The sequence below is a fragment of the Natator depressus genome, chromosome 2 (genome assembly GCF_965152275.1).
Source record: "Natator depressus isolate rNatDep1 chromosome 2, rNatDep2.hap1, whole genome shotgun sequence".
Lineage (NCBI taxonomy): Eukaryota > Metazoa > Chordata > Testudines > Cheloniidae > Natator > Natator depressus.
In genome coordinates this window covers 110,197,530-110,212,771 of record NC_134235.1, presented here as the reverse complement: position 1 = coordinate 110,212,771, position 15,242 = coordinate 110,197,530, and the positions used below count along the sequence as shown (strand labels likewise).

General features: G+C 40.0%; 1 protein-coding gene across 9 annotated transcripts in view; it reads left to right on the top strand.

Moving 5' to 3' along the window:
* Positions 1-15,242, top strand: part of PHACTR1 (phosphatase and actin regulator 1) — a 430,831-nt gene that overhangs the window by 379,668 nt on the left and 35,921 nt on the right. For all 9 annotated transcript variants that reach the window (XM_074944870.1, XM_074944866.1, XM_074944872.1 and 6 more), the window contains one exon: positions 14,597-14,652. In XM_074944870.1, coding sequence (XP_074800971.1) covers positions 14,597-14,652 — 56 coding nt within the window. The remainder of the gene's footprint in view (positions 1-14,596; positions 14,653-15,242) is intronic.

Below are 15,242 nucleotides of genomic sequence, written 5' to 3'. Positions count from 1 at the left end.
CTGTAGGTGTCACTGTAATGCAAATAAAAATAGGATTGTTCCCTATATCAGGAATGAGGTTCCCCTTTTAAAGCAGAGGTCCAACCCCTTACACATTGTAGGAATCAATACATTAATAATTTGTTCAATTTTTTTAAGAGTTAGAGTTCTTAATATATTAGGCTCCTAAGGGGCCAATCCAGACCAGAAAGGATATGGAGCAGGCCAGGAAGAGGGAAGGGGTCATGTCCAGTGTCACCACAGAATGCACTGATTCAGCACATCCCCTCATCAGGCTCCCTCATCTGCAAACTAAAGCTCCCCACCCCAAGTAGAACTCTGAGAATTGGTAGCAGATGCATCATCCTCTACCCTCCGCCCTCCAAACAGGGAAATCCCCACCCCAGGGTGAAATTTATACCTCCCTGTGCCAGTTTCAGCAAATCGAGTCCAGTGGATGCCATGTGTGTGAGAGCAGACTTGTATGAGTGGAGGTATATACTAGCTGACTGCAGTCTGTCCTTTTGGCAGACATGACTGTGTCAAAGCCTGACTTCTAAATGTGTCAAGATTATTTATTTTTGTTATTTTAAATGATGAGACTAAAGGGATGCTCTTGTCTTAATCATAGACAACTGTGACTTGAAAGTGTAATTTCAGGACAAAATTTCCCCAAAGGCATCAGTGTGGTCACTCGTTAAATGGAAAGTATTTGTGTTGCATTAAAGATTTGTATTTCAGTCAGAGGTGCTACCAGTCATTGAACAAGTCTATTATTCCTATGCCTCTCAGTACCCCTGCTGTCTGCTGTGACAGACGCAGTACACATCACTCTACATTCTCATTGTGGTGCATGTTTCTCCAGTCCTTTCTTTGTGGAAACCAAATTAGTGAATACAACTGGGTTGCCAATTCCACCCCCACCCCGTTCATTTTTATACAAATCTAGGTATATTTGCCCAAATACAGGCCTGAGACATGTTCTTGCCACTGCAGAGACTAAAAAACTTTGTCTACTTAACTTTCCTCTGCAATTTCAATGGGATGTGGTGTCCTTTGTTTCCTTCTCTAAATTGTTGTGTGGTGGTAGTGTTAGTTGTTAAACAGCTAACAGTTTCTACCCAGAGACAGCTGCATTTCAGCATTGGGTGAAATCATTCCTGATATGTACAGGGTGACCAGATGGCCCGATTTTATAGGGACAGTCCTGATTTTTGGGTCTTTTTCTTATATAGGCTCCTATTACCCACCACCCCCTGTTCAGACAACAAATGTGAAAAATCGGGTCACCCTAGATATGTATAATATAGTGTGAGCTTGCAGTAGGAATAATAAAAAAGTCTTTATATCACTGCAATAAATAGGAGAACCACGAAGAATCCAGAGTTTTTTACTTGGCTAAAGAATGATGTATTTAAATAAAAAATTGAGACATAGTCTGGAACTAAAACAAGGAAATGGCTGTTTACAAATTTAATGCCTTAGATCTAAAACAAGAAAATAGCTTTTTCCCTGTTATACTGAATGCTGACAAATATAGGACAGCTGCACTAAGAACCAGGTCATAAATTTCCACCTTGAAAAAGCTCATCAAACATCTTTCGTTTTGTGTCTGCTGATTGTAGGGAGTTAATCACAAGAACAATTGTTGTATGGATTGGATGACCTTGTAAATTCTGTAAAGGAAACAAATCAGAAAGCAATGCAAGTAGATAAAGGAAGCAGACTGACAGGAATAAATTTCATTTGTATAGACTGATGATTGTAAGATGAAGAAATTGCTTTTTTGGTCAAAGAATTTAACTTCTCTTAGTTTTTCCTTTTTTCTCAACATGTTATGGCCTGATTGACAATTGATGTGTGGTTTCAGAGTAGCAGCCGTGTTAGTCTGTATTCGCAAAAATAAAAGGAGTACTAGTGGCACCTTAGAGACTAACCAATTTATTTGAGCATAAGCTTTCGTGAGCTACAGCTCACTTCATCAGATGCATCGCTTCATCGGATGATAAATAAATTAATTGATGTGTGTTAACTCCCATAAAGCAGTCAACATGCAAGGCCAATTCTTTAGCCAGCCTTTAAATAGGCATGGACGTGTTCATGAGCACAAGCTGGATTTTTGGACTTGTAACAATCCAGTTTGCATGCATGATCACCTATTTGTGTGTATAAACATGATAATTTCATGTGCAAGTTGATGTATGTGAATAATTAAAGGTAACTTTTTAAACATTTGGCCTGTATTCGGTCTGTGGTAAGTATTGCTTCATGACCTTCACATTACAATTTAAGGGAATTAAATGATTTTTGGATAGTCAGATCAGTTTCAAAAAAACTACCGTATCTACCATTATGTATGATAAAATTATACAAGCTTGAAATATTGCACATTCTTCCTGAAAGACTGTGGAGAACCTCAAGGGTCACTTTAAGGTCAAGAGAGGTGTTTTATTTGCATGCCTAGTCACAACTGCTTATTTTACAGGAAAACATGGCTAAGAGGTATGCTCACATCTCAGTGCACTGGGATTTATGGGCGCAGCTCACACCATATGTGGAGATTAAAATATACCCCCCTAGACTATGCATCTTGATATGTGGAATTATAAAGCACATTAAGAATGCTAATTAATAGAAACATGCTTTGGTCCACAGTGAAGAGAATGGTTTCAGAGTAGCAGCTGTGTTAGTCTGTATTCGCAAAAAGAAAAGGAGTACTTGTGGCACCTTAGAGACTAACACATACATCCAATGAAGTGAGCTGTAGCTCACGAAAGCTTATGCTCAAATAAATTTGTTAGTCTCTAAGGTGCCACAAGTCCTCCTTTTCTTTTAGTGAAGAGAATGAGTGCTGTACCAAATCTCAGTGTCCTTTAAATCCATAGCTGTAATACTTGCTGCAAATATTGGGCTCACAATGGAGATTTCTAATAATCTGCAACATAGCAGACTACAGGGAAACCACATATTTATGTGGCACACCCAGATAATTAAGTAACCTAGCATCTTTGATAACCCAACTCTTAACTGAGATCACTGAATTTCGTGGACAGTGATGCCAGCAATGAATTCTATATCATAGGAATAGGCATTCAGGATGTTACTTTTACCCTAAGAGTGGATGTGTTTAGAATAGTTTTGGTACAGTGATCCAAAAAAATACGTATATTCTTCAGTCTGTCAGCAAAATCTTCAACAAGTTTTCTTTTGTTACAGTAATAAAAGTGGACACTGTCTGTTTATTTCTTCCTGCTGACAACTGTCAGGATTAAAACTAGCCCTGAAAATTTGGAAATCCTAGTCCAGTATGATAGGGGTTGGAGGGCAGGAGCAGTGCACTGGTGTTTCTGTAATCATGCTGCATGCATTCTTAATTGGGCTGTTGGTGATAAAAGTATTTGGAGAGATTCTGGATTTCTTGGTCTCCTGGCCTACAAAGGGCAAGGTGCTCCACCAATCAGCAGGGTTGTGCATCACTCAGCAATGACATCTCAGCTTTTTAAGGAGCAGCATTGGCTGGTTCCAAAGGCTATCGTCTCCAGGCCTCCTCCACCAAAAGGATAGTGGCTGGCAGGGCCTTGTGCAAGGGGCCGAATTTACCTGTGTAAAGCAGGTAGATTATTATCCAGGGGTCATCAAAGAAGCAGAAAGCCCCTCACCTCTCTCAGAATAGTAAGAGATTATACTAATATTTTTACCCTCTAAAAATATATATATATTGGGGCTCTGTCATGACTTCATGTAATATGAGAGCAGGGAAGAGACTCTACAGCAATGGACGGTTCTGGCTTTGCCTCTAGAAGCCACAACAGAGTAACTGCTAAGCCTTTTGAAAAGGTATGGCATGCATTTGTTCCCCCTTCTTCTGCTTCTCCCCTTCCACTTTATTTTGACTTATTTGTACTGCAATAGTCCTTAGGAACCCCAGTAACGGACCAGAACCCCTTGTGCTAGGCACTGAACAAACACAAAAAAGATGGTCCCTACCCCCAAAGAGTTTACAGTCGAAGACCAAACAGGTGGATACAGACAGATCTGGGAAGCACAAGGAAACAATGAGACAATATTGGTCAGCATGATAGGCATGGTCTCAGCACACCCAGCTGCCTACCATTGTCCCACTTGCTATGTCAGCTTTGATCTTCTGACTTACGTTCCTTATGCCCTGTCCCTTCCCGCATCTTTGTGTATCTGCACTAGATCAACCACAATCTGGCCCTAAATGTTAACTGCCAATATTAAAATAAACAAGAATGAAAATCCTCTATTGTTATTATTAAATGTAAATATGTATTTTCATGCATGAAACTACAGGAGCCAGCAGCATAAAGGATTTAGCACTATGCTTCTTTTCTTAAAAGTTGCTTTTAAATACTAATCAGATAATTATAAACATGAGCACCGAGAACAATTTACAACCCCTTCTGCCAGTCAAAAACGTCATCCCAGTGCTTTTGTTGTTGGAGCGGTTGTTTGTTGGGCTTTTGTTCTTACGCAGTGTGTATGACAATATGTAGTTCTTTGGATGACTGAGTAATGTTCAGTTCAGTATTCAGGACCCTGCTACCCAAATAAACCCTGCCTCAAAAAAATCTAAGGAGAGGTCCTTAGGAGTGTGCAGTGTGAAGCTAGTGTGATATAAGTAAAACTAACTCCTGCTTTGTAGGGTTACACGGTCAATGTGTGCCCTTCAAGATTGGGCTGGAAGGGGGCAAGTCCTTTTGACACTTCTGTGGAAGGCTGATGAATGTGAAATAGCAGGTTTTGTAGTAATGGATGAAATTAAGCATAAATGTGGAACAGGCTTTGTGCATGGTTTCCCCATTCATTTCTGACTGTGTTTTAACACTTACTTGCAATCTATCTACTAGCTTAGTCCTGGGCCAGCCGTACAGTGGGCTCTTTTGGTGATGTCAACGGACACTCATTATGGACTAGGCTGACACTACCACACTTACTTCATTTGTTACCTCCCAAAGACAAATTTGAAACCAAGTCCCCAGTAGCTACGTGCATAGCAGTCAAGAGAGTATCCCCTTGGAGCAAGAGTTCCAAATTACAGGGGAAAATATTTCACGGCTGGCATCCCTACTACATGTAGGACAGATCAGCATGTCTGCAGGACTCTAGGGGGAAATCCAGGACTCTCTTGTGGAATGTAGACCAGTTAACTGCCATGAACACGTGCGTTTTAGCTCTTGCATACAGAACATTCTGTAATAATAACTCTATTCAGCTTCTGATTCTGAGCATTGTCCAAATAATTTATTCATGTTAGTGAAAAACTCAAAACACAGTTTTTACTTAACTTTTTTTTTTAATTTCTTTAGAGAGCAAACAAAAACAATTTGTCATTTTTACTAGTCTCCTCTTTTGCAATGTCCTTGTCGAGAGTTTAATTTATGACAGAATCCCAGTGGGGTCTAAAGATCAAAGTATTTTAAAGTGTAAAGGGATAATGATTCTTTAGACAAGTTAGGCCAGGATTATAGCTCCTGTTCTATTTTGCAGAAAGGAAAAGGTTGTTGGGCCTCCCCCCTCCACTTTCTTTGTTTAACATCAATTCTAATTAGGAAATATTCCTTATTAAAAGGTTAGCAGTCCCGCAGGGACCATTACACTTGGATTATGATAATAAAGCAGGCTTCTAGTTTGGTGAAGTTTCTTCAGCCTTCAAAATACAGCCTGAATGTTACTGGCAAAGAGGGGTGGATGTGCAGGAGGAGGTGATAGTATGTGCATGGGTATTTCAGAAGGTGGTCTATGGAAAGATGTCAGTGAGCGCGGACCGAGCCCTTGAAAATTCATGGAATATGTAAAAAGCTAATGTAAAATATTATTATTTAGAGACAGTACTGTCTCTATAACATACCATGTTGTTGTTTTTTTATATCCCTCTGCATGTTTTTTCTTTGTGTGCTCATGTTTTGTTCCCTCCCTTCCCTCTCCCCCCCCCCCCCCAGTTGTTGTTTTTTTATTTAAGGATATTTGCGTGGAAACAGGATCTTTGCTACTTTAGAGATTATCAATTCCTGCTGCTAATTCCTCATTTGAAATAATAATCCTCTTTGCAACATTACATTTGTTTGCTGTGGAAATAGTTATGATGCAACAAAGAAAGGATTATGACTTCCTGGCCCAAATGTAAGCGGGTGCAACTCCCTGGCCTTAAGTGAGGAAGTAAACCCAAGAGGGGAAAGACTTGTCCTGAGGGGGAAAAAAATCTGTCAGCATACAGATGTCCTTAATATAAAAAGGTGGAAGGGAAAAACCGAGTATGGGCTAAATTCTTCTGTTATTTTGGTGCAAATCCAGCACAACTCTACTAAGGTCATTGCAATTAACTCCAGATATGCTGGTGTAACTGACACAAAACTGTCCTTTGATCTCTAAAATAATAATAATTAATAATAATAATTTCAAAGTTTTCCAAGAGGCATCTGTGCCTTTAACTATTGCACTTCTGTTTAATGAACCAGATTTATCAGAGTAAACACTTCCAGTATTGCATGCACCTGGTACAGCATGGTTTCCCTGAACTTCCAGGGAAATGCTATCAGTTAAAAGATTACTCCTGTGCTTTGCTAATTATAGAGGCGGAAGTAGTTGAAGGCACACTGTCTAGAGAAATCTGAGAAGGGGAAGGGGTATGAATGTGTAGTTAAATGGGAATAAATAGTTGTTGGGAAGTTTAGAGGGCAGGAGACATACATGTTGAATAAGTAATGGCTAAACGCAAAATTCATGAAGACATTAAAAAAAGATAAGGGGTGATTTTACATGTGGTGACTCACAAAAAAGATTCATAATAATAAAAACAAATGAAAACAACAAATCTGACTACCAAATAGCTACTGTAGGAAAGCTGTATCTTACATGTACTTTTCAGAGAGCCAAGGTGGGTGAGGTAATATCTTTTACTGGACCAACTTCTGTTGGTGAGAGAGACAAGCTTATGAGCTTGCACTTTCTTCAGGTCTGGGAAACATATTCAGAGTGCCACAGCTGAATACAAGGCGGAACAGATTGTTTAGTATAAGTAATTAATTAACACACATTTCAAGAGAAAGTCACATTTCTCAGATATGGAGAAAAGCTCCTATAAGCTCAAAAGCTTGTCTCTTTCACCAACAGAAGTTGGTCCACTAAAAGACATTACCTCACACACGTTGTGTCTCTAATATCGCAGGATCAACACAGCTAAAACAACCCCGCATATACTTCTTAGGGCACAGCTCCCTGCAACCATCCACTACTCTTCATCCACCACTCTTCATAACAAAGTGAGACTCTGAAATGCCTCCAGCCTGAAGTAGTTAACCACTCTTAAACATCAAAACCCTGTGCAGTTCCCAGAATTTTCCACTTCATTAACAATACAGAAAGAGAGAGTGTGGAGATTCTATTATTTCCCAAGCATCCCTTCCCTCAGAACCTTACTTGCCATGTTTTAAATTGTTGAAACTTTATTATTTTTAATTTTAAACACACCCCTTTGGAATTCTTGTGAATAATAAGAATCAATGAACAGACTAATTTCTGTCTTAATGTTTGGAAGGTGATGTTTCTTTCAGTGATATCACTGGAATCTAAAACCAATTGTTTTGAGTTAATTTTGATTTATTAAGTGATTTTTACTGATTGTATGCCATTGTTCATCCCTGGCACTGACAGATCTTTTCAGTGTGAACTAATTTTGTCAGAGGGTACACAGAACAACTCCATTTGCCTGTTTTCTTTGAATAGTCTGTATTTGCTGTAATAACAGTGGAGATTTTGCAGCATTAAGCGACACAAGTACTGAAGTATTGAGTGTATGGATTATAACTGATAGAATTCCCAATATGTGATTCCTCATTTGGATGGACATATTTGTACTTAAGGAACACATGAATAAATGAAGCAGTAAATAGTTATATGCCCTTTATAGAGACCTTTTAAAAAAAAAAAAAAGGCTAATTGAATATTGACAACACTAGAAATGGAAGGCATCTATTTATTCACAGAACACACTTAGCAGGGGGAGCCATAGTAAATCCACAATGGCCACCAACAGGTCTCGGCCTTCACTGAATGAATCATCTCTATAGGTGACAGGGTTCTTCTCTTTCCATACCCATTCAGTCTTTGCCCTCTGTGTTGAGTCTTCCAGCAAGTGTGCTAATGGGATTATGGCTTTTGTGATGTGAAACACCTACTTACCTGGGGTTGGAGAGAGACCACTAGTGCATTTCACATACGCTGCCAAACAACCATCAGATGAACGTGACTTTAGTTACTATTACCCTTAGCTGGATTTGAACAAGTGACTGAGAGTTGAAAGGTTCTAGGTCCTATCATCTATCCCTTTATTTACGAGAACAGTCCAAAGGACTGCACAGGAGGCTATTAGACAGCAGATAATCAATGACTCCACTGCAGTTACACCAGGGACCAGATGGTTTCACAGTGGAGCCTTCAAGTATTAGATCGCCACAGCAGTATACGAAAACCAAATAAAAGTAAAAGAGAGGACAGCAAAGGGCTTTCTAAGCTGTGATATTTATGGGGGGAAACAGAGAATTCTGGGTCACAAGGAGAAACGTATAAAGAAGAGAGGGGCAATAGCTGAGTATCCATGAGGTTCTCGCCCTGCAAAACTTTCATTAAAAGCATACATTTAGAGGCCTGTTCCTGAAAAGAAAAGTGTGTTCATGCACAGCACAGATTTAGAGGGGCCCAAAATTAATTAGAGGACAGATCTACTAAACCAAAGTTGTGACCTTGGCCTGGGAACATGAGAAGAAGATCTACTAACCTCTGCATAATCCCCATAGTGCCTTTTTATTCTACAGGTAATGCATTGTAATTAATTGAACTCAGGGCAGGAAGACAGGAAATCCTGAGCTCTAATCCTGGTTCTGGATTATTGCTACTCATGCTAGACCTGTAAAATTAGATTTTGGACCAGTGTTTCTGCGTCTGGGGAACTCATTTTCTTTCTGCGATATGGTGTGTACAAAAAGAGTACAATTGAACAAGATCTCTAGCATTTTAGAATAACATGTTTGCTTTATTATTATGGGTCCTAATATTCATCTGATAGCCATCTAGCACATCTTAGATCTCCAGCCAGCCATTGTGAAGTGTTTTTATTTTGTTGCCCATGAAATATATTTTTGAATTAGCTAATTCATAGTAGGCACTCTCCTTTCAAAGATTAGGAATTTGAGTACTCAGAGTTTCCCCAGAGGGAGATGTTATTGCTGTAGAGTTATTATTGCATTGTGGATGCAATTGTTATACTTCTGTCATTCTTTTTTAATGAAACAGTAAAGTGTAAAGGATGTTCCATTTCGGGATGGAGGACTAAAACCTGATCCTGAATGACAGAAATCAAAGGGAGTTTTGTTGTTAATTTCAGTGGGAAGAGGATCAGGGCCTTAGTGCCTGCCTTTTGTGCTAGGCTACGGCTTCATCTTTTGAAAGCCCTGAGAAATGCAATAATTCTCCAAGAAAATACTGAGTGCCTGGCTGTGATATTCATCGTGTAAAAAGGACGTTCATTTTTAAAAAGGGATTTTATTGGGTTGGTGATGTGATATACCTGTGATTTTATTGAAGATTATGGGCCTGAGTATATCGTTGTTCAAACAGTCATACAACTCCATTTGTATCCAGTTATAAATCTATCCGTTCATTCCGTTTTTTGGACTAGATTCAGTGTGTATGGATGTTCTAGCAAAGATTACATCTATCAGGACATCAGATAGTGTCGAGCTTGGGGTTTGTAGGGGTTTTTTTTAGTTTTTTAAATACATAAACCCCATGTATTACAGGCAAAATCTCAAGAAAGTTGTCTTATTTTTTTAGGGATAGCAAATTAAGAGAATCTACATTTTGACTATGAATGGTGATTTTTTTTCTAGAAGACATAATTTGATGCATTCTGAACAGCCCATACTTTTCTGAAAAATCTTAAAGACCTTTTCTTGAATAACCTGTAACTTCTCCTAAGAGTAAAACAAAATCATAATAAAACAATTCCTTACTGAGCTGGAACAGAAGATAAACATAGAAGTGTACGGCTGGAATGGACCTCAATACATCATCTATTCCAGTCCCCTGCACTCAAGGCAGGACTAAGTAATAACCAGACCATTCCAGACAGGTGTTTGTCTAACCCATTCTTTAAAATCTCCAATACTAATAAACTTTTGGAGATGTCTCAAGCAGAAGCTGACTCGCTTGGCCTCAAGGAGGTCTAGAAAAGGAAGTAATCAAAGCAACCCAGGTTTGGGGCTTTACTCAGAAGGCCAGTTTTACGATATTTTTGACTATCCACAGATGTTTGAGCAAGGCAATAAAGCAAAAAACTGTTGACTGGATTTGCTAAAAATCTTTCCAACAGTGTAAACTAGGGCTGGTTAAAAATTTCCCATTAAAACTGTTTTTCAACAGAAAATTAGGTTTTTGAGTAAACACAATTTTTCACAGAAAATTTCAGTTTTTCATTCAAAAAACCCAGGAATATTTCACATAAAAATCAAAATATTTCAATTTGGATATGCTGCTGCAGTGCCTTATGGGAGTTGTAGTTTGGTTGCCTCACATCCCCATTTTGCTCCATGGGCTGGTCTTCCCAGCCAAACTACATCTACCATGATGCACCAGGACCTGGGACTCCCATGTAGCTATCCAAGAGGGGAGACTGGCAATCATGGGAACTGTAGTCTGACCAGGAGCCCAGCCAATAGAGAAGAATGGGAGCATGAGGCAACCAAACAACAGATTCCACAAGGTACCACTGCAGCATTTTTAATCATTTTTCAAATGTTTCAATATTCAAATTTTCTCCAAAAATCAAAATTTTCCACAGGGAAAAATCCATTATCCAACCAATCCCATTCTAAATTCATCTTCATTGGAGCTGAATATGGTCTTGCATCCGCTCTGGCTTGCTCTAGCCATTGCGTCACTCATGCTCTTGTATTTGCCTGCACAAATGCAAAAATCTAACTGGAGCTGAATGTTTAAAATCATCAGGAAGGCAAAGATAGTCGTTATTTGATAGCTGAAATTCAGCAAATGCACCTTATGGGTTTCCCTGGGAAATTAAAAATCAGTAAAGAGAGAGAGGGAGAAGCATTGTCAGGAAAGGTACCAAGAGACCTGCAACAAAGAGAACTGGCAGGAAGAACAACTTGAAGGAAGAGAGTGTGTGTCAGGCACATTTTCAGTTTTAACAATATCTTAAGGAAGTTTTCTGTCAGGAATTGTACAAGTGTAGAGGTCTTATGTTTAATATTGTGCTTCTTTGGATAGGGATTCCTTGCTTGAGAACCCTTCAGTTTAGCATGTAGGCAATTGAGAACTTAATTAATTGACAAGACAGTGTTTTCCCCCATCTCATAAATCCTAATTGGAGAAGACTGACTAGAGAAGGCTGATTCTCAATAGGAAAATAAGCCCCTCAAGTTTGGTATCCTACTTCTAGCCATGCTGCAGAAGAAAGTGAAAACTGATGCTGCAGAAGAAAGTGAAACTCCTGAGCCTCATAAATGCACTTATCCAGTTGTGCACTGCTGGGCCAGGAGGTGTGAAGGCAGTTCTTTCCTGACCTCTGCTAACAGTTAACATATGCTTGGAAACATGAGATTTGATTATTGGTCTCTTCCCTAGTTCTCTTCTAATCACCTATACTTAGTATTGGATTGCAGAAAACTTTTGGAAGGCCATGAACAGCATTTGTTTACTATCTAGCTATCATTTTGGGGAAAGGTATGTCACAGTTTCAGGGTAACTGCACCTTGGACCCCCTCCATGATCTGCTCAAGGAATGCCCTCTCAGGCCTCCAGCCAGCACCTCTTTCTGGGCAGGAACCTGTGTCCCTTTTCTCCCCAGATTGGGTTTTAGGCTGAAGTTATCTCAGGCAGGTCTGACTAATGGCTAGCCCCTGCACTTTGCTTTTTTTCCAAGGGCTGTGACCAGGGAATGCCAATGGTTATAAGTGACCACATAGCTCTTTCAAAGCAGAGGACATTTATTTAAGGAAAAAATCATACAGAGAAAACATATTAAATAGCCAAAGGATCACGTACTGAATGTACCAGTGGTCGTCTATTGACCAAATGGAGGAGTCTGACAGGGCAAAGTTCTTCCAACCTTTCAGCAGGGTTGGATCCTTGCTTGGACCAAAGGTCAGGTCCATTTGCTGGATCTAAAGGCAGGCCCCTCTGTCAGTATAAACCCAGTCTTTTATACCAAAACTCTTGCTTTGTCTCCCAGCCTCCTGAAAATTTCCCCTCTCCTCAGGAGGTCATGCCTCAAAAGGCTGGGTAATCTAAACTACAGAAGAGGTTGCATAGTGCTCATGACTCCATTTAAATTTTTCAGATGGTCCTGTCAGAAGATAAAGCCAAGGGGCCAGGCCTTCAGCTGGTATAAATCGGTGTAGCTCTATTGCTTCAGTGAAGCTACATTGATTTATGCCAGTTAAGGATTTGCCCTCGAGAGTACATCTTTCATTATGACTTAAATGCTCGAGTGCTTAAATCAGTTTTTACTCATTCCTCACTCAACCAAAAACTGAAGTCACAGGATTTGGCCCTGTGCTCGGAAATGGCCAGCTTTCACTTACTCTGTCTGAAAAATATGAGATTTTTAGCTGATCCTTTTTAATCCCATTTTGTTTTTTTACTGAGAGCAAAAGGCCCTTGACAGTAACATCCTCCTCATAAAGTCACAGGGATTGCTCTTTTTTCTTACCATGTGCTTGCTGTTTGTCCCTGTGGAAAACTCAGATGCTCAGTGGCTGGAATTTGGCCTCAGCATTCCTCTGATGCATCTTCCTGAGAACTCTCACAATGTGATGCACAAGAAGCATTATGTAACTCAGTCAATAGAGCTACGTATTGCCGAGCTAAACTGTGTGACTTTATTCTTTGATTCCCACACACTGCTAGTAACAAACTGCTTTTAATGGCCTCCTTACACTAAGGTGAACTATCTAAACATCCCGTTAGCAACGGTTACTGTATCTTAAGGGTAATGATAATAAATAATAGTGTTTGAATAGCACTTTCCATTTTCAGAGTGCTTTACAAACACTCATTCATTCTGAATTAAGGATGAGTTTCTGTCGTTTTCAGCACTTTTCCAATGAAGTAATTGTCCAGTCAACCCTGGCAAAGAGACCAAGCTAATGGTCCTAATTTTCTACTGCATTAAGGTCACTTTTTGCTGCTGCAGTGGTGTAAATGAATCATAAAACCAGCATATTTGGCCATGGGATTATACCCCCTGCATATGGGAATCTTCACAGAGCTGAGTGGTGGTACCTCTGGCATATTCCCCACTAAGCATCTGGCATAGGGTGTATGCCTAGAGGAAGTCCCAGCACTGCTGTGAATCCCAGCTGCTGTAACAACTCCTTGAGGCCACAGGGAATGAGCACAATGAAGAGCAGTCCCCAGGCTGCTGTAATTTATGCCTGGGTACCAGATTGGCACACAGTAGCTCCGGGATCAATGGAGTGCAAAGATGATTTGAAGATACTGCTGCACTCCCCTCCTGTGATGTGCTGTGCAGTCTTTGGCCGCAGCTGCGGATGGGGGGCCAGTTTGTTCTGAGAAGCCTGAAATCATTTCCTAAACTTTGTCAGACAGTAGCCCTGAGCCTACATCGTATCAGGCGGCCTCAGCTTCCATTTATTTAAATGAGAGTCATCAATTTCCCTGATGTAAATGACTGCATTGTGTGTGGAGGGTACTCAGCACAGGATCAGGCCCCAAGTTCATGTTTTGGATGGTGATTAATGTTCTGTTACTGCTCCCATTGGAAGCAGTGACAAGACTCCCATTGACTTCAGTGGGTGTAAGAGCAGGCTCAACAAATGTTAATTTCTGAGGTCATCTTGCTGGTTTTCTTTGTTTTTCTAATACCCCTTTCCGCTGCGCTCTCTTGCTTTCCAATCGGAGTTTTCTGATTGCTTCTGTTTGCAGTCCCCATTTTGTAATTAGATCTTATTTGTTGTGACTGTATTACATACAGGTTGACTGCCAAGTGATTTCAATTCATGTTCATTTGTAATTAGTACATTTAATAAAGCTGTCCAAGGAGGGAGTGAGAATGGAGGAGGAGGAGAAGAGCTGCTATTGTTCTGCAGTCTGCGAAGCCTAACCATGCCTCCTTGTTTCTGTGGACTGGCTTTGTGTTCAAACTCTGATTGGACGAGCTGGGTACAGTCGGGAGGCTCACACACAGCAGACTGGAGGGCAGGGAGGGAGGGAGCTAGAACTAAATTTGTCATATTTGTGGAAGTCAGGAAACAGTCATGAAAGGAAGGAAATTAAGTGAAGAAATCTGCACAGCCTACCTTTTAGCAGGCTTGCCCAGGGTGGGAGTGGGAAGGTCACATGTCTAACATGACACAACACATTTTGGTTTTTGTGGGTTGGAAATAGAAGAGCAAAGTATACGCCATAATATCACGCAGTGTGTGGACATACTGTGTAGATAATGGAGCAATGTCATTGTCCCACTCTCTGCCTTTTGCGCCGCAAAGTCGCTCTTATACACATTGAACTAAGGAGGATGTGATATGGTCCAAAAACTGATCCTGGATTTTTTTCGCAGACGACTGAGCCAGAGGCCCACTGCTGAGGAACTGGAGCAGAGGAACATTCTGAAACGTAAGCATTTGTATCATTCGGAATTGAACTTGGTAGCTGCTCAATATCTTTTATAAAGCACCAAATCAAGTCTGTAGCTATATCACAAATAAGTAATAATATATATAAGAGCTATGGTTGGGTGGGAATGACTGTAAAAAAGACATTCAGTAAGATAACCAATATAAGCAGTCTGAGAAGAAAATTCAAACTGAGGGTCATCTTCCAAAGTTCTCACACAGGCAAACCTCCCATTGAAATCCAGTAAAGACTTCAGGGTTTAGCCCACAGTTTCTGAATTCTAATCTGTATTGATTCTTTAAACAAACAAACCTATGGGGAGTTGCAACATCCCTAAAGTAATTAATGATATTTTAAAGCCACAAAAAACACCCAGACAGCCTGATCCTGTTCCAGTTTACCACTGATTTCAAGGAGAGGAAGATTGAATCTGAAACAAGTTTTTCTGATGAACGAATCAGATATTGAAAAAGTATGGCAGTTATTTTTATCAAAGCAAAATGGTTTTAAATATAAAAAAGATAAAACTGTTTGTTTGAAGGTAACTAGCAAGAAAGCAGAGAACAGCAGGAATACAATTTTCACTGACA